At 54.5% G+C, this 24,062-nt stretch overlaps 1 protein-coding gene across 3 annotated transcripts; it reads left to right on the top strand.

Annotated features, from left to right (window-relative positions):
* The first annotated feature begins 1,950 nt into the window (after positions 1–1,950).
* On the top strand, positions 1,951–18,350 carry LOC144272231 (C-X-C chemokine receptor type 2-like). 3 transcript variants are annotated; one of them, XM_077830178.1, is made up of 2 exons: positions 1,951–2,043; positions 16,932–18,350. In XM_077830178.1, the coding sequence occupies exon 2, from the start codon at positions 16,953–16,955 to the stop codon at positions 18,021–18,023; it is 1,071 nt and encodes a 356-aa protein (XP_077686304.1). In that variant the 5' UTR covers positions 1,951–2,043; positions 16,932–16,952; the 3' UTR covers positions 18,024–18,350. The 3 variants fall into 3 exon arrangements, with proteins under 3 accessions (XP_077686304.1, XP_077686302.1, XP_077686303.1); XM_077830176.1 differs by lacking the exon at positions 1,951–2,043 and adding an exon at positions 14,533–14,684; XM_077830177.1 differs by lacking the exon at positions 1,951–2,043 and adding an exon at positions 14,701–15,068.
* Positions 18,351–24,062: the final 5,712 nt, after the last annotated feature.

The raw sequence follows: 24,062 nt of genomic DNA, 5'->3' as shown, positions 1-24,062 counted from the left end.
AGTAGAGGATCATGGCGGTCCCAGCTGGCCACAGATTGTGTGACTCACTCGGCATGGATGGGCCTTGGGCAGCTCCCCCCGCGGGGGGCAGGGGTGGATGCATCACACACAGGAGAGGCTCGGCTCTGCAGAGCGCTCACCTCGGGTACGGTCATCCGTGCCGGGTCCTGCAGCACCAGAGAGGGAGCTCTGGGAAAAAGAGAAGAAAATAATTGCAGGGTCCTTGGGAAAGTTGCCCAGCCCCCCAATTGAAAGCAGGAGCGGCCACATGCGTTCATTAGGGTTAAATGTCCCTCTCAGAGACCGGCCCTCAGAGGAGAGGCATCTTCTGCAAGCAGTTCCTGCAGGGGATTAGTCCGGTGGCTCATGCTTTAGCAGGCCTGGGTTCAATCCCCAGGGACGGCTCTACAAGAACCTCCGTTGGTTGCACTGCAGGGGTCCGGAGGCAGAGGCAGCCCATGGGACAATTACGCAGGTGGGCATGCGCCATGCAACGCTACCCACTGCCTCCGTTCGCCTGCCCTAGACTCGCCCCTTCAAACAACCCCAGCACACGCCCACCCACAGCGCCACCCCTCCGCGGCTGCACAGGGTCATGTTGTGAAAGAGCATCAGGGCGCCCAACGGGACGGGCTGTCCCAGGGAGGCTGTCGCTGATTTCATGGCTACCGTTTCCTGGAAGTGCCTGGGCTCTGGTCAGATGGATGAATCCCATTTCATCAGACTCCCATCCTCCAGCCCGATTGCTGCATCCCTGGGGTGGCTTGTTTCCTCGTGCCCTGTAACTGACCACCTAGAAACACGTTTGATTCTCACTTCTCCCAGTCCTGCCCTTGGCTTTCAGCCACCTGGGTGTGCCCCAGATTCTGGAGCAATCCAGAGTCCTGTCTGGCCTGCAGTGTAAACTAGAGCAGCCTCAGAGCTACTCTGATTGATGCTCTGCTTTGAAGGCCTCTCGCTGGGCCTGAGGAAGCAGAGACCAGCTGTAGTTCTGACCCCAGCACCCCTCCACCTCAATCTCTGTGCTGGCTGGCTCCAGCTGGCTGCTGGCCACTGGGTACGACACAGCACAGACCCTTTGCCCAGGGGCTGCACCAGCATCTTCTATTTCCTCCCTATCCCATAGCTAGGGGGCAGTGTGGCCCAGTGGACAGCGCCCTGGATTAGGATGTGAGCAACCTGGGTTCTGTTCTTGGCTCTGCCGCTCATTTGCTGGGTGACCTTAGCCAAGTCACTTTGCCATCCTGTGCCTCAGTTTCCCCAGCTGTAACGTGAGGATGGTGATACTGACCTCCAGTGCAAAGCACTTTGAGACCTGCTGATGAAAGGCACCACCTAAGAGCTAAGTATGGTGGGTGGGGCTGGGGACCCGCCACTCTGGGTTTTTGGTTCGGGGCCCATCGTCTAACTGCGCCTTGCCTCCCAGATTGATAGGTCAAAGGCCAGCAGGGCCCAGAGATCCTCGCCCAGGGATTCCGCTCTGGGGGAGCTGGAGCGGCTCTCTTAGAAAGGCAGCCAGGCTGGCTGGAAAGGCTCCAGGTGGCGGAGATTCCCCATGCTCCAGGTGAGCTGTCCCAGTGGTGAATTACCCTCCGGGTTAACAACGTGCGCCTCCTTCCCCGTCTGGATTTGTCGGGCTCCAGCCTCCAGCCCTGGGATCTCGCTCTGCTTCCGTCTGGCAGCGTGCGGAGCTGGAGAGGTTGGTCCATCCCTGTTCTTCCCTGGCCTGTCCCGCGCGGGTGGACCCCCGCTCCTGGTGGGACCAGCGCCCCGCCGGCTCCCCCGGGGTCAGCGAGAGCGGCCCCTTGAGGGACAGCCCAGGTGTGACAGCATTAGAGCAGCAATCACAACTTCTGCTTTTGTGGTGACTGCTCTCTCCCCGGCCTCTCTGCCCTGCAGCCCTGGAGGTATAAATCGGAGCCTCTGTCTTCCCTTCTCGTTTGGGGCTGGGTTTTGCAATGCTGGTTCCTCCTAACTCGGTATAAAGCTGCTGCTGTGGAGAACTTCTGGGCAGGACGTGGGGAAGGTGGCCGCTGACAGAAGGTAAGGCGATGCTCTTGTCTTTCCTTACAGTCGGGGCAGGGGGGGAGGTGGGGGGTTATTATAATGATTCCAGGTGGGGCCCCCTTGCACGGGGCACTGGACCCAAAACATTTATAGCCAGGATTTTGCTGTGGAGGAGGGAAACGATTGTGCCCCAGCGTTTTAGGAAGAGGACTTGTCAGGTTCTGTTTTGTGGCTGCTGGATTCGTCTCCTGCAGCAAACGTGTCCCACAGGCCAGTCACACTCAGGGTGCAATTAACATAAGAACATCCGAGCTGGCAGACTGGGTCAGGCCAACGGTCCATCTAGCCCAGGACTGCCTCCGACAGGGGCCACTAGCAGAGCTACAGGGAAAGCGTACAGAACAGGGCAATTTTGGAGACGTCCACCCCTGTCTTCCCCTCTCAGCTTCTGCCTTCACCCCAGTACCTATGTAGGACGTCATTGATGCATAACCTCATGCTGGCCCCCTGCACAGGGAGGATTTCAACCCCAGCCATGCTTGCTGCCCCATGGCTCTCAGTGTCCCCCCAGGAGACCTCCCCCGCCCCCCGGGGTGGAATATCATACCACCTGGCTTCAGCCTTTTCAGAATGAGCCGCTGTTCTTTTCCCACAGGGATTCTGTTCCCAGCGGCTGTGGTTATTCCCTTGGGGATCTCCCCCCCAAAATGGCCTGTGTTTAAGAACCTGACCCAGTGTCCGTCCATCTAGGGGGATGGGAAATGGACAGCGCCAGATGAGGTGTTTACAGGAGTCAGTTGTGTGCCCGACGGGGCTGAGTACCCCATCCTGCACAGAGACCCTTCACTGGTGTGGGGGGAGCCCTGCGCATGTGGGGCCGGGGGGAGTGTTGCAGGATTAACACTGGCCTTCAAACAGTTACATGTCAATTTCGTGCATAAAGTGAAATCTGGGCCCAGCCTTCTCTGCCGCCCCGACCCAGTGAAACCATGTGGTTCTGGGCTGGGAAATGGGGGAAGCTGGATGTAGGGAGCCCAGGCACGGGAGACCCCTTCCTGCCTGCCCCATACCTGTCCTGGGAGGGCTCCTCATGCCCGGTGCTCAGGAAGTGGGCGTGAACACGCTCTTGGCTAGGAGCCCCTCAGGCAAGGCCCTGCGTCTTCACAGAGTGCCCAGCGCCGTGGGTCGCAATGGGGCCTGCAGGGTGCCAACGCGGCAGGAATACGAAAGAGCAAATCCTCTGCTCTGCGGCCTTGGGTGAGGCTTCCCCATGCGAGCCCTGGCCCGGAGCTGGGCCCCCTCAGGCTGCGGTCCAGGATCAGTCCCTGGTGTGAACTCAGTAACAGCCCCCGGGGTTATTCTAGGTGCACAGTGTTTTCCCTCCCCTCCGGCACCTTCCACTCCCTGCACCTCACCCCCACGGTGCCTCCCCAGGCCACAAACCACCCCGGGCGGCTCCCCTGCCTCTGATGGATGCCCCCCATCCCATCACATAGCACCAAGGTCTCTTGTGAAGCTAGGAACCCGCCCAAGTCTCTCCAATCCCCTGGGCGCTCAGTCCCCACCCCCGCCACGCTTACAGGTGGCCCCTCCCTGTACAGGGGCTCCCACGGCTGCCTGCCCCAGTACAGATGGTCAGGGCTTCCTGTACGACTGGCCAACGCTGGGGATTAAGCCGGAGCTCACGCGGCAGGCGTCCCGCCAGCCCCAGCTCCCTAGCCTGGCTCGGGAACCGGCCAGTGCCTCGGCAAAGGGCTTATTTCACGCAGATGCGGTGGGGCGTATTCGCCCTAATGGGTTAACTAGAGCTGAGATCTTACATCAGGCTGCAATTTCCTCCTGCTGTAGGACACTGTCCTATCACCGCACTATTGCCCACCTCCCACTTCAGTGCATTTCTCTTCCTCTTCCCCTGTGTGGGCGGCGGTGTCGTGATCTCATGTGGACACACAGGGAGCTGAGCCAGAGCGGCTGGGGAGCAGAGGGGTTCCTGCTGCGTTTCACAAGAATACGGCAGGACCATCCGCTCTCAGCCCCAAAGAGAAACTGAGGCCTAGAGCCGCAGAGGTACCTAGGCGCCGAACTTCCACTGATTTCAGGGGGAGCCTGTCCTGAAATCTCAGCACCTGCGAGGAGCTGGGCGGAAGTGACTTCACGCAGGTACCTCTACGCCCGAGGTGAAAGACCCGCACCATGGCTGTGGCTGGCCCGGGCTGGCAGGGCTGTAAAATTCCAGTGTGGACGTGTGGACTCGGGCCGGAGCTTAGGCTCTGAGACCCTCCCACCGGCCGTGGGATCTCAGAGGGCGGCTCCAGCCCGAGCCCGAATAGCTACACGGCCGCTTTTCGCCCGATGGCCTGAGCCCCACCAGCCCAAGTCAGCTGAGCCAGGCTCTGAGAGTCGATGCGGTGGGTTTTTTTATTGCCGTGGGGACGTAGCTACAGTGTCTGTGAGAGAGCCTGGAGTTTAACCCAGGTCCCCTGGCCACCATCTCACCCTGTGTCTGCTGGCGAGTCGGGCTTAGACTGAAGTCTGGTTTGCCCCCGCTGAACAGCTTGAGGTCAGGTGAAATTCCCCCCGTGCAGTAAGTCCTGTGTATCTGCCCCACCTCTGCTTAGCCCTGCTTCACAACGACCAGCGGTGCCCAAACTTTTCCTCTCCCCCACCCCCCCATAATGGATTGTGTCCACAGCCTCCCCGCCCTCGCAGCAGGAGGCCAGGGGCTGCTGCTGGGGGCCAGGAGTGGAGCAGGGGCCAGGAGCAGGGACCAGTGGCTGAGGAGTGGGGACCGGGGGCCAGCCGCGGCCAGGAACGGGGTCTGGGGGCCGAGAGCTGGGGCTGGGAGCGGAGCCAGGGCCGCAGTTGCAGCCGGGGGCTGGGGTGGGGCTGGGTGGCTCTCCCTTCATACCCCCTGTCGGGGCTGGCCCGGGACCTGCTACCCCCTCCCCCCCCCGATACCCCACAGTTTGGGGACCCCTGTACTAGACACAGATGCGAGAGTTAACAGACTGGGGGCAGCACTGACTCGAGGCCACAGAGAACTCAAGAGCAGGTGTGTTCAGTTGTGTTGAGCGATGTTACTGACAGTGATTAAATCTCTGGGGTATTTTCGCCATGGTTTGTGCTTAGGCTGGAGCAGGCTTCCTGGCAATGGCTCCTGAGATCCAGGACCGCTGAGGGGCAACGTGTTGCAGCCTCCTGGTGCCTTTGCGTCTGTCTCCAGTTCCTTTCTCATAGAGCTGGCTCAGCCATGGCCTTGACACTTACCTCTTTACACATACATTCCTCATTCACACACAAAACAGAATTAATCTACACAGAACATTTTAAACAGGAACAACAAGTTGCAGTGCACAAGAAAACAATCACGGCATTCTTTTACTTCTTTTAAAATGCTCAGCATCCGATGAAGTGGGCTGTAGCTCAGGAAAGCTTATGCTCAAATAAATTGGTTAGTCTCCAAGGTGCCACAAGTCCTCCTGTTCTTTCTGTGAATACAGACTAACCTGCAACAAAGTAGCGACCTTAAAAAGTCTGTCACTGCCTTGAAATGAGCCTAGACGCAGATTCCGCCTGATGCATCTTTACCAAATGGCCCATTAGGCCGTTCCTTTCTGCTGTTCAAAAAGGGGGCCTGGCAGGATACGATCAAATCATACACCAGTCCATTGACTACAGGCTACAGAATTATTTCACTATTCTTCCTTTTTTATTTTAAATTATACAAAACACAAACATAAAATCCTACTACTACATGTCCCTCCTTTGGCCCCTTAAGAACAATTCTTGCGAGGGTCACAGTTTATACAACTATTTCATAGCAATCGACTGAGAGAGCGTTTGAGCTTGTGGTTGTAATTTAACAAACGTTTTAAATTTAACAGCACATACAACATATTCCGAGCCAGCAAACACAGGATAATATTAATACAACTAGCAATGGGTGAACCGTGATAGACAACGTGCCCTTAGAGGTCAGGGACCAGCCTGTAAAAACGCCGTGCCAATGACAGGCTGGCAGGTCTTTTTAGACTTAGCAGTTTTTAGCATGTTTTTATTGGCCTGTGATATTTGAATGACGAGCTTCCCTACCTCCCTCTGCGTTTGGTGTAAAAACGGAGTCACTTTCTTTAGTTTGTTCTGTTCACGTGTTCCCGACGGTGTGGCCTTTCTGCAGGGTTCTGTGGTGACAGGTAGGGACATGCACACCCGTTTCTGAGGGCTTTATTTTGTGCACTCCTGGGTATTTAATACCCCTTTTTTATTTTAGCTTATTGACCCATAACCTGGGGTAGCCAAAAGGATCCCAGGGTCAATTTGGGGAGCGGGCTCCCCTTTTATCTCTTTGTCTTTACGGATTGTTGGTGAGTCCAATTTATAGCCATTTTTATTTTTGCTAATTGTGGATTTAACAAGACTTTTACTGGATTACTTTGAGTCACAAACAATTTTGTTGTCTTTATTTTAATTGGGGTACCTCTTTCGAATGCATATTCTTTGGTCCAGGTTCTGGGGCATGTGCCCGGGAACCATAGGTTCAATTCACTCCGGGGTATTGGACAGTACCCCACACTGACTGGGAGGGTTGTTTCTGTCTTTAACAGGGTTATTTTACGGATATGGTAATTGTGGATAGGTGGAACTCCCAGTGGTGGTATTCCCAGTGGGACCCTTTATTTTAACCCCTATTTCCCAGTGGTTTGGTATTCCTGTGGTGTTTATAAGGTGAACCTTAGGTCCCACCTCCCCTTCCCAGGCATTATAAGGAGGGCTGCATTTGTTTTCATGATTGCTTTAATCACCTGGGCCCTGAAAGCTCCCAGAAGCAGGTAAAGCCAGACCTGACACCGGAGTCTTCTGTTTTGCGGGTTAAAATTTTGGTGGTGAAGCAGTGCCTCGTGCCCAGGTTTCGGGATGTTCTTTTCTGCAAAGAATTCAAACATCAGCTAGTTTTTCCCCATCAGTAAGTGCCTGCCTTATTTTTAAAGTTGTTCATTTGCCCTCTTTTAACATTTCCATAGGGGCGTGTTGCAGCCTCCTGGCACCCTTGCGTCTGTCTCTGGTTCCTTCCTCATACGCTTAGTTCAGCAATGGCCTTTTACACTTAGCTCTTTACATTCCTCATTCACACACAAAACAGAATTAATTTACACAGAACATTTTAAACAGGAACATCAAGTTGCAATGCACAGGAAAACAATCCCGGCATTCTTTCACTTCTTTTAAAATGCTAAACCCACAACAAAGTAGTGACCTGAAGACGTCTGTCACTGCCTTGAAATCAGCCTAGACGCAGATTCCGCCTGATGCACCTTTACCAAATGGCCCATTAGGCCGTTCCTTTCTGTTCAGAAAGGGGGCCTGGCAGGATATGATCAAATCATACACCAGTCCATTGACTACAGGCTACAGAATTACGTCATTCTTTGTTTTTTACTTTAAATTATACAAAATACAAACATAAAATCCTACTACTACCGCTCGCTGGGATCATGGCTCCTGTCCCTGCCCTCGTGGGGGTGGGGCTGGCACCCCTTGCATGCCCCCGGGCACACTGCAGGGGACTCGCTGCCTAGCAATGCCCGTTGCCATCCACACAAGGAAACAGGAAGGTGCAGGGAGGGCTGAAAAAAGACCAAGTCTCTACAATCACTAGCATCAGCAGAAACAAGTTCTTATTTTTATTGTGGGCGAGATGCATCTTCCCTTCCCCGGCCCTTTGGACATGGCGGGGGGCGGAGGGGAGTCCCCTGGCTGCAGGTAGCCCCACCTGAAGCCTGGCCAAGAGGGAGACCTCCCTCCCCTTCATTCTCGGGGTCGCTGTGTTCTCCGCACAGCGGGGCAGAGGCCTGGGGGCTTTTCATTCTCTTAGCAATGATCAGGTTGTCTGGGGCAACGCTTCCCGCAGAGGGGCTGGGTAGAGCCGGCTCCCACACCATCACCCACTAGGCAGCGCTCCTGGTGTGGGAATGGCTGGGTCCGGGTCTCAAGTGGGAGAGGATTAAACGCCACGTGGCTGTGTTTGAACAAGTGCCCGGGAATTGAGGGGGTAGTTTTGGGGTGGAAGGGCCAGGAAACACAGGTCCAGGGGATTGTGGGATAGCATTGGTGGCCTCTCTGGACATGAGTTGGGCAACTGAGGCTTGAGCTGCATCCGCACTGCAAAAACCCTGGTCTTGGACTCGCGTCACAGTGGGACTTGGGCTCAGACCAGCTCCTCCACATGGCTCCCTGAAGGAGCCTTATCTCTGTCATTGGTTCATTCCCTACTCTCCCCTAAGCGCCTCCTTGGGTTTATCTTGCTGCAGTCAGGCAGGGTCATAGGTAAACTGAGGCACGCAGGACACTTACAAAAATAATACCTATAACTCCCTCCTTCACAGTAATTAGCCATGGGACCAACCCGCCTCGGGATGGGGTAGATTTTGGAGTCTTTACATCAAGCGTGGATGTCTTGCAAAAAGATCCGCTCAAGCTCAGAGAGAAGGTCTGGGCTGGATTCAGGAAACCCTGGGGGAGGGTCTGTGGCTTGGGCTATGCAGGAACTCAGGGTACATAGTCAGAGTGGTCCCTTCTGGGCTTCAAACTCCCATCCCAGTGGGACCCCAGGGCAGGACCGTGCCACATCAGGTGGCAGAAGAACTGGAGAAACCAGATCATCTGTGGCTCAGTGCTGCTGCTGAGCCATTTCCAGGGTGGCAGCTAATGCAGGGGGGACCTCCATTGTCACCCATTCCCCCTCCGCTTTCTAAGATCCAGGATGCAGCACAGACCGCTAGGCCCGTAGGTCCAAGCTGGCAAAGTGGTACCAAGGGGGACCTGCCCTACAGCCCTGCCTGTGCACACTACCAGTTGTGCACAAGGGAAATGAACAACTGTGTCTGCAAGTGGACCCAGGAGCCCACCTGTTGTGCAGGTGCAATCGACTCTTGATGCATCTGGGGGCGTTGACTGAGAGAATCAGAGCGGTGTAGGACTGCAAGGGACCTCGAGAGCCGTCTAGTCCCGTTCTTGCACTCAAGGCAGGACTAAGTGTTATCTAGACCATCCCTGACAGGTGTTTGTCCAACCTGCTCTTAACAATCTCCAAGGATGGAGATTCCACAACCTCCCTGGGCAATTTATTCCAGGGCCTAACCACCCTGACAGGACGTTTTTCCTAATGTCCAGCCAAAACCTCCCTGGCTGCAATTTAAGCCCATTGCTGCTTGTCCTATTCTCAGAGGTTAAGGAGAACAATTTACCTCCCTCCTCCTTGTAACAGCCTTTTATGCACTTGAAAACTGTTCTCATGTTTCCCCTCAGTCTTCTCTTCTCCAGGCTAAACAAACCCCGTGTTTTCAATCTTCCCTCACAGGCCATCTTTTCTAGGGCGGTGGTTTTCAACCTTTTTTCATTTGCGGACCCCTAAAAAATTTCGAATGGAGGAGTGGACCGCTTTGGAAATCTTACATCTAGTCCACGGACCCCCAGGGGTTTGCAGACCGCAGGCTGAAAACCATCGTTCTAGACCTTTAATCATTTTTGTTGCCAGGGCCGGCTCTCGGCACCAGCAAAGCAAGCACGTGCGTGGGGCAGCACGTTTCCGGGGGCAGCATTCCGGCACCGGCCATCATAGGCGCCGACTCCCTGGGTGCTCCGGGGCTGGAGCACCCACAGGGAAAAATTGGTGGGTGACCCACCGGCTGCGCCCCCGCCCACCCCAGCTCGCCTCTGCTCTGCCTCCGCCTGCTCCCCTGAGCACGCTCCCGCCGCTCCGCTTCTCCCCCCGCCCCCCGGGCTTGCCGTGAAACAGCTGTTTTGCACAGCAAGCCTGGGAGGGAGGGGTAGGAGGGGAAATGCGGGGTGCCCGAGGGAGGAGGTGGGGCCGGGGATTTGGGGAAGGGATTGGAATTGGGCGGGGAAGGGGTGGAGTTGGGCTGGTGGGGCATCCACATGTGTAAAAGCTAAAAAGGGAGGGGGGCAAAATTTTTTTTGCTTGGGGCAGCAAAAAACCTAGAGCCGGCCCTGTTTGTTGCTCTCGTTTGGACTTTCTCCAATTTGTCCACATCTTTCCTAAAATGAGGCACCCAGAACTGGACACAATACTCCAGTTGAGGCCTAATCAGCACGGAGTAAAGTAGAAGAATTACTTCTCCTTTCTTTCTTAGAACATTCCTGCTAATACATCCCAGAATGATGTTTGGTTTTTTTGCAACAGTCACTGTTGACTCATTTTTAGCTTGTGATCCACTCTGACCCCCAGATCCCTTTCCGCGGCGCTCCTTCCTAGGCAGTCATTGCCCAGTTTGTATGGGTGCACCTGATTGTTCCTTCCTAAGTGGAGGACTTTGCATTTGTCCTTATTGAATTTCATCCTATTGACTTCAGCCCATTTCTCCAGTTTTTGTCCAGGTCAGTTTGAATTTTAATCCTGTCCTCCAAAGCACTTGCAACCCCTCCCTGCTTGGTATCATCCGCAAACTACACAAGTGTACCCTCTATGCCATTATCTAAATTATCTAAATCTGCTGCAGTTTCCACGGTATGCATCCGATGAAGTGAGCTGTAGCTCACGAAAGCTCATGCTCAAATAAATTGGTTAGTCTCTAAGGTGCCACAAGTCCTCCTTTTCTTTTTGCGAATACAGACTAACACGGCTGTTACTCTGAAACCTAAAATTATCTAAATCATAGATGAAGTGATTGAACAGAACGGGACCCAGAACCGATCCCTGCGGGACCCCACTCGTTTTGCCCGTCCAGCCTGACCGTGAACCACTGATAACGCCTCTCTGGGGACGGTTTTCCAACCAGTTTTGCTCCTACGTTGTGGTAACTCCATCTAGCCATGGGATCTGACTGGGGCGCCTAGCTTTTGCAAGTTTGGCCCTTAAATTGGAAGGGTTTGAAAAGACCTGTGAGCAGAGGGATGAGGATCGGGGGGGTGGGTCTTCACCACCAGAGGGCTTGAAAGGTCAGTTTTTGGAAGGGGAGCTCAGATCCTGGGCACTGTTCCATGGCAAAGCCTAACCGTTGGTTCAGCCCTGTGGAATCTGGTGGGTCCATCAATATTCGGCTAGAGGGGCGTGAGCCAGGATGGTGTGATGCGTAAGCCACTGGGGAGTGGGTGTTACATAGCCCAGGCTGGGTCAGTCTGCGGGTGATCGGAGTCTGTAACAGCCTCCTGGGCACAGAGGGTGGCTTTAGAAGCTCCCGGTTCAATCCCTGGTGTATCAACCCAGATGGTGGCTGTCACATGAGAACATGCTGGGGCAATTGCCCTTTATCGTTAATATTTGTCTAGGGCTGTAAACGGACAGGAACCGTAGCTGTTAGCAAAGCTCCCACCCCAAAGCGACGGCAGGCCGAAGGGGTGGGGTTTGGTTTATATTCCCCAACCCCCTTCCCTGCCTTTTTGGCTTTCTTCCCTTTATTAAGGGGCAAAATGGAAAAAGGAAAAGAAGTGGGGGGAGGGTCCAGTTCTGGGTTTTGTGGGGGAAAATGAAAAGTTTCACACACACACCCATTTTCAGGAAAAGGCCATTTTCCATTGAGAACGGTCTAAAGGGGAAGAGGTGGAGCAGCTTTCCTGGCTGAGTCTCTGTGCGGTGCTCAGCCTGGGGGAGGGGCACTTAAGCGGGGGGTCTGTGTAGCCCCTGGCACAACCGGCTAGAGTCTCAGCTAGGGTCTCTGGGGGTTTCCATCATCCACAGAATAAACATAACCAGCTTGGCAGTTGGGCAAACCAGCCCTTTGCCCCGATCCAAACACCCCCAAACTTTAAAAAAGTTTGGCTCTGGGTCCAGTTTGGAACATGCCGTCTCAGCCCATCTCTGGCTTTTGCACTTGCACGTGGCTTAAAGGAATGATTCCCACAAAGGGTTAAAAAGTAGGGCTGGATCCTGTGATGCTGTGAATTGGCCTCCTTGGAGCTATGCTGGTTTACAGACGCTGAGGATCTAGCCCACACAGACGGCAGGGTAGCTTGTAGCAAGCCAGCGTGTTTGCCTGGAACATCACACTCCGTGGGCAAGTGTTGATCCGGCTGGGGGGAAAGGCTAAATGGGTTCTGCCGAGTCAGTGAGACAGGTAACACAACGGGAGATAGAGCAGAGAGAATCTAGGGTGTGGGCTGAGCGGCCCTGAGGGAGGAACCGGAAGAAGCAGCCCTCATTTGAGCTGGTGTTTGTTTTCTCTCCCTCTTGTTTTCTGTGCTAATAAAGCCAAATTCCATCCTGGGGCGAGCGTGGACTGTGCCGAGAACGGGGCCTGTGTCTGAGGGCAGGTTGAGAAAGGCTCCCGTTTCCTGTTACACAAAATTGCTCACCGGAGGTAACACGCCTGAGTTGTTGTCTTCGATTTCCCCGTATTGCTGCAATGTTTCCACAAACAATATTTACCGGAGCAGCCCCACAGTGAAGGGTATGACTCATATTCGGTGACTCTGAGAACATGCCGCCCAGGATGGACGGTGCGATCCATGAGGAGGGACCCGAGTACTTTACAATGGGCAGTTTCGCCTCCGAGCAGGGGCTGCGTTTGCAGAAAGGCATGCTCCCAAGCTGCATCTGCTCCATGGATGCCCATTGGTGGCTTTTTTTGATCTCATGCCTGCAGGAGAGGACAAATAAGTTATATATGTGTTCCCACGTAGATCACCGAATCATAGCTGTGTAGGGAGTAGGGACCTCAAGAGGTTGTCTGGCCCCCGCTCCCACGCTGGATTAAGTACCCCCTAGACCATCTCAACAGCCGTTTCCCCCTCATTCCGCCAGTCAGACGTCCACAACTGCTTTGAACAGACAGCCACGCCCGGAGTGCAGTGGCCATGGACCAAGCACAAGGCTGTGTTAGACGGAGCCGGGCCCTTTTCTGCCCCAGGAGAATGTCGTATTTCAGCAGAAGGCCAGGCTCACCAACCTCCTTTTCAGGGGTCAATCCGGACGTGGTTCTGGATCAGGAAATCCACCTGCAGCAGGTGGCCACTTTGAGAAACTATCTTGAGGACAGGCTGGATCATTTTATGCATGTTTTTTCCAAAGTGGTGTTGGCTAAAGTCCAGGCAGAGTGAGTTACTTTGATAGGTTCACTAGAGCGGGCAGGAGATGGACCCCCCCCACACCCCCAAGACCCAGCACCCCCGCCTGCCAGAGCCCCAAATGCCCTCCCACCCCCGCTGTGGCCGGAGGAGACCCAGCCCGCATACCCTAGCCAGCTCCCCCGAGCGCCCGGGCTGGCCCCAGTGCCGGGCCGAGCTGCTGGCTCGATGCCCGCCTCCCAGCACCGGGACATCCCCAATGCCGGACCAAGCCGCTGGCCTGACCCCCCCACCCAGCAGGCCCCAGAGCCGCCCTGGGCTGCCCCATCGGCTTCAGGTGGAGAAGGAGGGCAGGGCCTCGTGGCACAACATGGGCAGGGCCACAGCCTGGGTCTGGGGAGGCTTAGCCTGCCCTGGCCTGATACCCGCCACCCCCGTTCGTTAGTGAAGGGCTGCAGCGTCAGAGAGGAAAAGCAGAGCAGTGGGTCCCTACTGAGAACGATAGGGACGCGCAGCAAGCAATGGGGAAGGCTGCTGACGCTGCCCAAGACACATCGTGAATTTAACAGGCCAGATCCTCAGCTTGACTAAATCAACATATCTCCATTATCCCCCCCTCCCCGGGAGCGACCCTAGTTCGCACCAGCTGAAGATCGGGTCCAATATCAGTATGTACTTATTTGCCTGAGGAGAAAAAAACAAATGAATCCAATTCCTCTCCCCCTCCTGCAGTGAACAGTGGGACTCCTTGCAGGATGTGGGGCACGCAGATGGGCGTGAGGTGATATTAGCACTTACCGAAGAGAGAGAAAGGGTTTGCAATGGATTTCATTGACTTTTATAGGTAGGGAGGGGTTTTCACATGGCAGGAGGAAGGGTCGGGAGGGAAAATGGCCAAATCATGTTTTTCTGCATGGAGCTAATATGGGGGTGGGCGGTGCGGGTAGTGTTATGTACCCCAGAATCTTAAAAGAGATCCTGGAAAGAGGGGAAAACAGGACTTGTGCTCTTTTGGTTTGTTTGTTTTTTTATCATCTATCAAGAAGGCGGAAAAGATTGTTGTAGAAGGTGGTGGTTTGCTGGCTTTTTAAAGTTAGAAACTCAGGTTTTTTCTACCCTGGGAGTCTTTATGGATGTCAAGTTTTATGGATGTCGGGCGAGCTAGTGATGTGATGACATCACAGGGTATAAGACATTGAAAGCTGCAGCCACCAAGAGGGGCAGGGATTTCTACTCAGCTTGTTTACAGATTTCTTTTTGTTAAGGTCTCTTTAACTCCAATGTCCAATGCACACTCAGGAGAAAGGACTTCTTTGTTAAAAGGCTGCATAGAGGTGCTCAAAACATTTACTTAAAAAAGCACAACTTGGCATTCCCCCCAGGCCCTTTGGCACTCCTGCTAGTTTAACAATATCTGTCCATATGAGATAATTTTTTTAAATCATCACAGTAGCAGCCCCTTTTATCTAAGAAGAACCAAACCACTAATACCAGGGCGCACCCGTCTGAGTGTCCCACAGCCTAGTGCTGGACCTCTGTGGCCCGTCCCCTTTCTATCCACATAGAATCGTAGGAGTGGAAGAGACCATGAGAGGTCGTCTAGTCCAGTCCCCTGCACTCGTGGAAGGACTAAGTATTATCTAGACCGTCCCTGACAGGTATGTGTCTAACCTGCTCTTAACAATCTCCAGTGATAGCTATTCCACCACCTCCTTGGACAATTAGTCCTGTGCTTAACCACCCTGACAGTTAGGAAGTTTTCCCTAATGTCCAACCGAACCCTCCCTGGCTGCAATTTACACCCATTGTGTAAATTAAATGTTACATGGTAAACCCCAAAGAGCCTTTGTAACAGTTCTAATTTTTCCTTAAAGAGGAAAAGAGGTTATATGTGTTTAGGGGACTTCTTTTACTGGCCCCACTGCCTGGAAGAAAGGACTCTGGGGTTTTTTATTTTTACATCAGTGTATGTGTAAGAACAACTGCAACGAGAACGTGGCTTGCTTTGAGGAGCTTTCTTTAAAGATTCCCTTTTCTAGCAGGTAAGATCCTTGTTATTTTGTCTCTGTCTTAGCTACCTATCTGCCCCCCCCCCCCCCATCACCACAGAGTCTGAGCACTTCATGAGCTTTAATGGCTTTCTTCTCACAGCTCCCCCGGGAGGTCGGAAAGTGTGGTTATCCCCATTTTACAGCCAAAGTCTGTGGCATCTATTCGGAAATTTTAACACAAAAGTCTATGGGGAATTCAAACGGTGAGCCAGATCCTCAGCTGATATAAATCAACATAACCGCAGGGTCTCTTTTAACCACCCTATCGCATTTGATAGTGAAAACGATACAGCTGCTCCAGAATTCTACAGCCTGATGATTTAAAAAATAAATTATAGAAAAGGATCTTATTCTCTCTTAAATTGTATAGGTTTTAAAGTCATTTCTTTAGAACCCCATTGAGCTGTTCCTGATTAAATTCTATACAGAGCTTTTTCCATAAGGGTTGGAAAGACCAGAAACTTGCATCCATCCATCCGTTTATCTAGAACGTAAGAACGGCCATACTGGGTGGGACCAATGGTCCAGGATCCTGTCTTCTGACAGTGGCCAATGCCAGGTGCTTCAGGGAGAATGAACAGACCAGGCAATCATCGAGTGATCCATCCCGTTGCCCACTCCCAGCTTCTGACAGTCAGAGGCTTTGGGACACCTACGATATGGGATTGCACCCCGACCATCTGGGCTATGAGCCATTGGTGGACCTATCCTCCATGAACTCATGTTCTTTTTTGAACCCTGTTATCATTTTGGCGTTCACAACATCCCTTGGCAAGGAGTTCCACAGGTTGACTGGGCGTTGTGTGAAGAAATGGTTCCTTTTGTTTGTCTTTAAACCTGCGGCCTATTCATTTCTTTGGGTGTCCCCTGGGTCTTGTGTTATGTGAAGCCATAAATAACAGCTCCCTATTCTTTTTCTCTACACCAGTAATGGTTTCATAGATCTCTACCATATCTCCTCGTAGCCATCTCTTTTCAAAGCTGGAAAGTCCCAGTCTTATTAATCTCTCCTCATACGGAAGCCGTTCCATCCCCCTCATCATTTTTGTTGCCCTTCTCGGTATCTTTTCCAATTCTAATCTAGCCTTTTTGGGCTGGGACACACCTGTGCACAGTATTCAGGGTGCGATCCAGCGTTCAGGGTGTAACGCATTCCGGGTGCGCACACCTTGACTACACCTGGAAACTGCTTATACCGCCTCACTCGCTGTTGTTTTGGAGGCCCAGCTCCTCAGAGATAGTCAGGTGTGTAAGTCCCATTGGGAGCCTTCCAGATGCTTACGGGCTGATCCTCACAAACACATCTATGGGACAGGGAAGTGAACCCTTGACAGGGGTGCCGGAACAGGGGGAAGAGGGGGCAGGGGGCCAGGGCCCCCCCATTTTAAAAAAGTGGGAGCGCTATGTTCTCCCATTTTTTACTGGCCGTAAAGGTGAGCGATGGGAGGGGGACAGAGGAGCAAGTGGCGGGAGGATGGGGTCTTGGGGGGAGAGGTGGCGCAAGGGCGGGGCCTTGGGCGAAGGGGCGGCACAGGGGTGGGGCCTCAGGGGAAGTGGCAGCCTGGGGGGCGGGGCCACAGTTCGGACATGAGTGGCCCCTCCCACCTTTAGGGACCTTCCCCGGTCCTGACCCACGACCTCCAGTTACCAGCCGGACAATTTGCACAAGGGTCCGTGGCAGACCCAGGAGCTGAAGGCGGCTCTCTGGAGCTGTAAGTGAACATCTAACCACGAGAGCAGCCGGCCTGGCCGTGCAGCCCCCTCGCTGCCCGTTCAGGACACGGTGAACATCCTGCTTTTGACGACTTGCTGAATTGTGTTCTCTCTCCCCCCCCTTCCTTATCACCCGAACAGGCCCAGAGCGATTCTTCCAGCATGGGTGACTTGATATTCGATGGCGATTTCTCTGACCTCTTCAAAGGCTACAATTACACCGACTACAACACCGTCAACCCCAGCGCCGCAGCTGCCCCGTGCAAGCCCGACAACCTGAACATCAACAAGTACGTGGTGGCGGTGGTCTACTGCCTGGTGTTCCTGCTCAGCCTGGTGGGTAACTCCCTGGTGGTGCTGGTCATCAGCTACAACCGGCAGAACCGCTCGGTGACCGACGTGTATCTCCTGAACCTGGCCATCGCAGACCTCCTCTTCGCCTTCACCTTGCCTCTCTGGGCCGTCTACCGAGCCCACGAGTGGATCTTCGGCACCTTCATGTGCAAAGCCATCTCGGTCCTGCAGGAGGTCAACTTCTACAGCGGGATCCTCTTGCTGGCCTGCATTAGCGTCGACCGGTTCCTCGCCATTGTCTACGCCACCCGGGCAGCCACCGAGAAGAGGCACTGGGTTAAATTTGTCTGTTTGGGCATATGGGTTTTCTCCATCATGCTCTCCCTGCCCATCCTCCTCTTCCGCGAGGCCTTCTGGCCGCCGCACAACGGCATGGTCTGCTATGAGCGGATTGGGGAGGAGAACACAGCCAAGTGGCGGGTGGTGTTGCGGATCTTACCCCAGACCTTTGGTTTCATCCTTCCCTTGCTGATCATGCTTTTCTGCTATGGCATCACGGTGAAGACCCTCTTCCAGACCAAGAACAGCCAGAAGCAGAAGGCCATGAAGGTCATCTTGGCCGTGGTGCTGGTCTTCTTGGTCTGCTGGCTGCCCTACAACATCACGCTGGTGGTAGACACCATGATGAGGACCCGTGCCATCGCTGAGACCTGCCACCGGCGGAACCAGATCGATGCGGCCCTGTCTGTCACCCAGATTCTGGGCTTCACGCACAGCTGCATCAACCCGCTCATCTATGCCTTCATCGGGCAGAAGTTCCGAAACAGCTTCCTTAAGATCCTGGTCTACCACGGCCTCATCAGCAAAGAGTTTGTCTCCCGCTATGGACGGGGGTCCTCCTTTGCTTCCACCTCCGGCAACACCTCCACCACCCTGTGATGGCCACGCGACTCCTCCACTCACCGGGGATAGCGTCCCACCACAGTTAGTGCCAATGGCTGGCCTCAGCTTCTCAGGGTGATCGGGACCGTGCAGATTCTTTTAGCACTATAGCCTCAGTTTAACCAAGCCAACCAACACCGTCCAGACTCTTTTACCCAGCATAGATCATTATGCAGATTACAATTACGCAGAACACAGCAGCAAAAAGCAGGCATCTCTTCTCGGGATAATGCTATGATGTTCCTTCAACCCCTCCCCGCAGGATAATCCAATTGTTCGCTGCCCATCTCATCTGGGTCATGCCCATTAAAAAATAAATAACAACTCCAGACAATCCAAGGCTGCATTTCTGTACATGGCATCCCGAGCTCCCAGTCCCCTCGCACAGTGGGGTTTAGGAACGACATTAGAAAAATTTCCCTTCCCCCAAAGGCGTGAGGAACGGAGAGTCAGAGTGTGGGGTGGAGGTAGCCGTCAAAAGTAGTGGTATAAACTAAGCCTGGAGATATACTGTGCGAGCAGGAATATTGTCCTTAACTCTGCCCCTGCAGCTCCATCAGCCTTTTACGTGCATTTTGCATATTTCACATGGAGAGCTGAGTATGGTTCCATATTTTTTTAAGTGCAGAATTGAAAAATGTAATTTGCCAAACTGTGCCTGCAAACTGTGGTCACTGGATTTGTGATCGTTCGGTCAGATGCTAAGAGGTGCGGTTTCAATGTGAAGGAGAGCGATTCGTGACCTCATGGAACAGGAAGGGTTAGGGGGTGTTTGAACATTAGCTTTACATCCGTTGATTGTATCATGAACATGGAATCATTTTGCTGAGTAGCCAAGGATTGCTAGTTGGATGGGCTTAGATAGCTATGCTGATGTGTTACCATAATAGGCACTGTAGTGAAACCGTAGCTAGCTAGATGATAAGATGTTTGGATGAATGCATGATATTTGAATTGTTAAAGTGTCTTTACATTTGTGTACAGTTATGACCTTTGGATAAATTAGAGCAAGGCAGGAAAGTTGTGACAAAGTTCCATGCGGATTCAATAAGGTTTACTTTCAGTTTTAGTGGTGAACATCTGGGGCTGGCATCAGTGTTTTTCACTTCTAAAAATATAGATAATAAACTCTTGACTTCTACAGTTTCAGATCCCCGACCCTTTCCGCTTTAGATGGCAAATATGTTGTCATCCAGAGTTTCAAACAGAGGCCAAAACTTAAAACATGAGATGACAAATAGACTCACCAGCAGACTGGAGAAGATAAGCTGTGGGGGACATGATAACAGTTTTCAAGCACATAAACGGTTGTTACAAGGAGGAGGGAGAAAACTTGTTCTCGTTAACCTCTGAGGACAGGACAAGAAGCAATGGGCTTAAACTGCAGCCAGGGAGGTTTAGGTTGGACATTAGGAAAAACTTCCTAACTGTCAGGCTGGTGAAGCACTGGAATAAATTGCCCAGGGAGGTTGTGGGATCTCCATCATTGGGAATTTTTAAGAGCAGGTTGGACAAACACCTGTCAGGGATGGGCTAGATAATACTTAGTCCTGCCTTGAGTGCAGGGGACTGGACTAGACGACCTCTCGAGGTCCCTTCCAGTCCTATGATTCTATGATATGATTCATTTGACTTCACATTAATGTAGTATCTGCTACAGAATGGTACATCTCCACTGTACAACCACGACTCACTCAGAAAAATGGACATCTTGCCAGTTTGGGAAAGCCAAGAAACTGGAGAATTAAAACTTTCACAACCCTCTCTTCCCGGCACTGACCCGGATTCAAATACACGTGGGTGAAAAATCAAGAGGGTTTTTGTTTTCAATTTGAAAACCATCCACATTTATTGAATCCTTGCCCTAGAAACAAATCTGTTTGTCAGTTTCTGGCAAGGCTCTTTGACTGCACACCTGCACTGATCCCTGGGGAGAAGATCACAGCAGTATGCCTTCGGCTAAAGCCACTGGGATGTGCAAATGGGTGATGAATGAGCTTCTGCTGGACCAGTGGTGGCAACCTCCACTATGGGGTCTCTCAGGGCCCAACCCCGCTCAGCAGCTCCCTGTCCCTCATTAGTGGCGGCTGGGCCACATGCAGAGGTTGGGGAGCCAGCAAGAGCCTGGGCTCACAGACCGGGGCTGATTAGCTCAGGCTCAGGCTGGAAGATGCAGAGAGCTCCAGGGCAGGGCTGTGGTGTTAAAAAAGGCAGCTGAAGTGGATATACGCTGCAGTGCCCCTGGGATGCTAGGACTCCCCATAGGCCCGGGGTTAAGCGCGATCAACCTTGGTCAGCCCACAAAGAATGCCCTGTTTTCTGAGACAGGGTTGTGTGCTTGCCCCTCTCTCCTCCCCACTGATTTGGAAATTCTCTGGCTTAGCCAGCCCTTCAGTTGTCCAGCTTTGTTCCATTAGCTCCTGGCAGATGCAGAAGCAAAGCTGGACTGGACCGAGACAGCCCAGCTGATGCCCCACACCCTGGGGCGAGCCCTTGTGAGGTTCAGGGGCACCGTGAAAGCTTTGCCCTGAACTCTGATGAAGGGAATGTGCCACGCAGGGTGTCTACCAAATGGGGGAGATTCCCTCTTTGCAGAGAGGCCAGCACCAGCCGAGGCCCAAGGGGTCAGATATTCTGCTGGGATCAGGTTGCTCACACCCATGGAGCTGCGCTGATTTGCCCTCACTGAGGACCTGGCCCTGGGTACTTCCCTATTTGCTCTGTGTGGACACTGAAGTTCCCAGGGCACGTTCTGTACAAGACATCGTGTTCCCCAGGTTCCCCCTCCTCGCCGCTGCGTTGTGCATGGCTGCTGCCCTCCGCCCCAGAGGTGACTGCATTTCAGGGCAGTTGTGTAAAGTGCGCGAGCAAAAAGCCGGAGCGTGTCATTTCCAGGGTGGTGAAGCAGTCATTACCCAAGAGTCCCTTGTAAAGGCAACACATCCTGTGCCTCTGAGAGAGACGGCTCTGCTCACATACCGTAAGCTGCTGGTGTCATCCTCCCAACGCAGCCGAGCCGGCGGCTCTTGATAGCCTGGCTACACACTCAGAGAGCAGAGCAGGGCCAGGAAAGACCCCTTCACCCCGCCACGCCCCCTGCGACCATATTTCATTTCCATAATTTATTCATCCCAGGATGCTTTTGTGCCCCCACGCTATCCCTCAGGTGGATTAGACGCTAGCTTGGAGAGGGAACAGAGTGCCGGGCTGGCGACAAGCTGGAACGTCATGGGGGCTGTAAGCAGACGGTGCACATGGGAGGGGGCAGGAACGGCTGGCCGGTGCTCACCCTGACTGTCAGGCAACAGATGAGACTAAGAACAAGCCAGCACCATTACTCTTCCCTCTACAAGAGAGGACAACCCGCCTCGGCTTCTGGGGGCGACATCCGGCACCCACAGCATTCCAGGGTAGGAGGAGAGGGGTCTTTTTGAGACCCTTAATGTCAGGTCTTAATTCTTACCAAAGGTAACCCCTGCTGACTTCAGTGCCGGTTAGCTGGGTCCTGTGAAAAGCTCGAGTCAGTCCCCTGGAGAGCAGGATTTGGCCCTTCCTTGGACCACGTGTCTGTTCCCCTGTGGCAGGCAGTGGATACTGGTGTAGTTGGACCATTGCTCTGACCCAGTGCGGTGGGGGACAGGATAACAGGTTACACTGGCCATGGGGCAATCCCAGGATGGCAGTGCCCTGGGGAGCTCAAGGCAGCAGATTGTGGGTGTCCCAAGAGGCTGTGGATTCATTTGGGCTCTGTGCAGAACAGGCCAGGAATGGCGGCGGGCAGCAGAGATGACCCGGAGGAAATTAATATCTTGATTCTCCTCTCCCTTCTGGTCGACAGCAGAGACGGGATGGGGGCTGCTACCTATTCGCACCAGTGGGGAAGGGAATCAAGCCCCCCGGCTGTCTCTGCACAAGCCTCTCACAGAGCGATGCCCTGCCTTGGCTAACCCAGATGGTGGCAACCATGGGATGGCTAGTATAGGCAAGCTCCAGGCAACCTCCCAGACAGCCTCTGTCCTTTCCTTCTGCCTCTGCACTGGATTCCCGGGGGCTGCCACAGAGGGGCTGAGGAAAGACGAAATAGCCACCCCTAGGGGATGTCCATTGACGGGGCACGGACCCGGGCACCTCCTGGGCTCACCAAGCTGTCCGGGGCTCGGAGGACAAGCCCGTGGCAATCAGGGCTGAGCCCTAGCCTTGCACTCGCACCCCGAGGAAAGAGGGGGTCCAGCCCCCTTCCCCCAGTCCCAGCTCTGTGCAAGCAGGCGCCCAGCCCCGTTTCAGCTCGGTGCCCCAGGTGGAGAATGGTGGTTTGTGGATGGCCACAGCCGTCCCCGGGCTGTCCACCACACACACTTGGCAGCTGGGCTGTGGGCAGCCACCTGGCTGGCACGGCGAGGGGCCAGGTGTCTGCCCTGGGCTGCAGGAGAAACATTCGGGCCGAGGTCTTGAGCAATGGGCCGGGAGAAGGGCCCCCTTACACAATGCCGCGAAGTAGGAACTTCAGCCACGGCTCTTCCTGTCGGAGTCTTGAGTAACTCCCAGCCCAGGAGCGGTGAGGAGCCGGGGGGCTGGGGGGGGAGCACTCAGGCTCAGGGACCCCACAGTGACTGGGTTGCTGATTCAGGGCCAGGGGGAGCTGAACCGGAGCAGTTCGGGGAGGGGGGAGCAGGCTGGGGCGCAGCCGGTGAGGAAGGAGACGGGGCAGAGAGCGAGGGATGGACGTGCTCACGGGATGACCAGGGTACGGCCATGGGCCAAGCAGGCAGCCCCGAGCCCAGCCTGTCCTGTATAGGGTGCTCCCTCTGCAGCGCTGTGAAATCAGGAGCTGCCTGCGGGCCCTCCTGGGGCGGGCCCCGAACCATCCGGGGAAGACGGGCTCCCCCGACGCAAGACCAGGCTAGGCCCCAGCCCTGCAGTGGGGCCCCTGGATCTAACGGCTCTTCTCCAACTCCACCTTGCCCCGCTGCTGCTGCTAGACTGGCGAAGGAGCAGGGCAGCTGGCACCAGGGCGACCCACGCAGGGGAAGTTGGGGACCCTTTGCAAAGCCCCGCCCCCAACCCCCAAGCTGCAATGCCCAAGGTTCAGGGGGCAGCATCTCCCCTCTCCCACCGGGGGGATAGCTGGGCATAGGGTGTTGGTGGAGTTAGGGGACTGATGGGAGAGGGGTGCCCTCTGGGGGTTCAGGTTATTACTCCCGCGGGGATTGTCCTACACCCTTCATGGAGATGGAGCCAGGGCAGCTTCATGCCACCCTGTTCCTTGTACGTGGGGGTGGGGGCCTCTGAGGCTGCAGGGTTGGAGCTGGCCCTGGCTGGCACCCACACGGGAGACCCCCCACCCCAGTCCCGGCTTTGTAGACGGTGACTTTGTCTGGCACTCCTAGGCCAGCAGGAAGCCACAGCCATGTCCAACAGGCTGGCCTCCAGGGGTGAACATGCAGCCTGGGTTTGCCAAAAGGAGCCTTGAGGATCAGATGCCCGACTCCCATGGGATTCCAGGGAGTCTGGCACCCAACTCCCTTGGGCTCCTGAGAAAATCCCAGAACCTCACGGGCGTCCTGGCAGGCGGATGGCAGGGCCCCGCTGGCATACCGGCACGGTGATGGAAGGGTCCCATCCGATGATGCTCCCCTGGGCAGGATCCCGGTACATTGTGCTCAGGAAGCCCAGCTCTGGATGCCCGCTGGTGCGATCAGGTGCCAGGGGCGTAGGGTTTGCTCAGAGGGTGCCCTGCTGCTGGGCTTTCTGGGATGGGACGTGGGGAACAGCCTCTTCATAGAGGTTAAGAGGTTGGCTGGGCCTTCCCAACCCCCTCTGGGACCGGAGCCTGGCGCAGCCCCCGCGGGTGGGGGAGAGGGCTGGTCTGTAACCTTGGCTGGGAACCCTCTTGCCCAACGGACCCCGTCGCAATTCGCTGCAATCAGGCCAGGAAACCTCACTGGGGCTGTTGGCAAAGAGGTGTCTTCCCTGCCCCCTCTTGTGCATTCCAGCTGCAGCATCCCTGGCACTGGGGGAGCCGAAGACCCTTCCCAT

This window comes from Eretmochelys imbricata, chromosome 11 (assembly GCF_965152235.1).
Source record: "Eretmochelys imbricata isolate rEreImb1 chromosome 11, rEreImb1.hap1, whole genome shotgun sequence".
Taxonomy (NCBI): Eukaryota; Metazoa; Chordata; order Testudines; family Cheloniidae; genus Eretmochelys; species Eretmochelys imbricata.
The sequence above is the reverse complement of the archived record's forward strand: the minus strand, read 5'-3'. Positions and strand labels throughout refer to the sequence as shown.

Bases quoted from the DNA above. Each gene is read 5' to 3' on its own strand.
- LOC144272231 (XM_077830178.1), top strand. From the start codon at position 16,953: ATGGGTGACTTGATATTCGATGGCGATTTCTCTGACCTCTTCAAAGGC.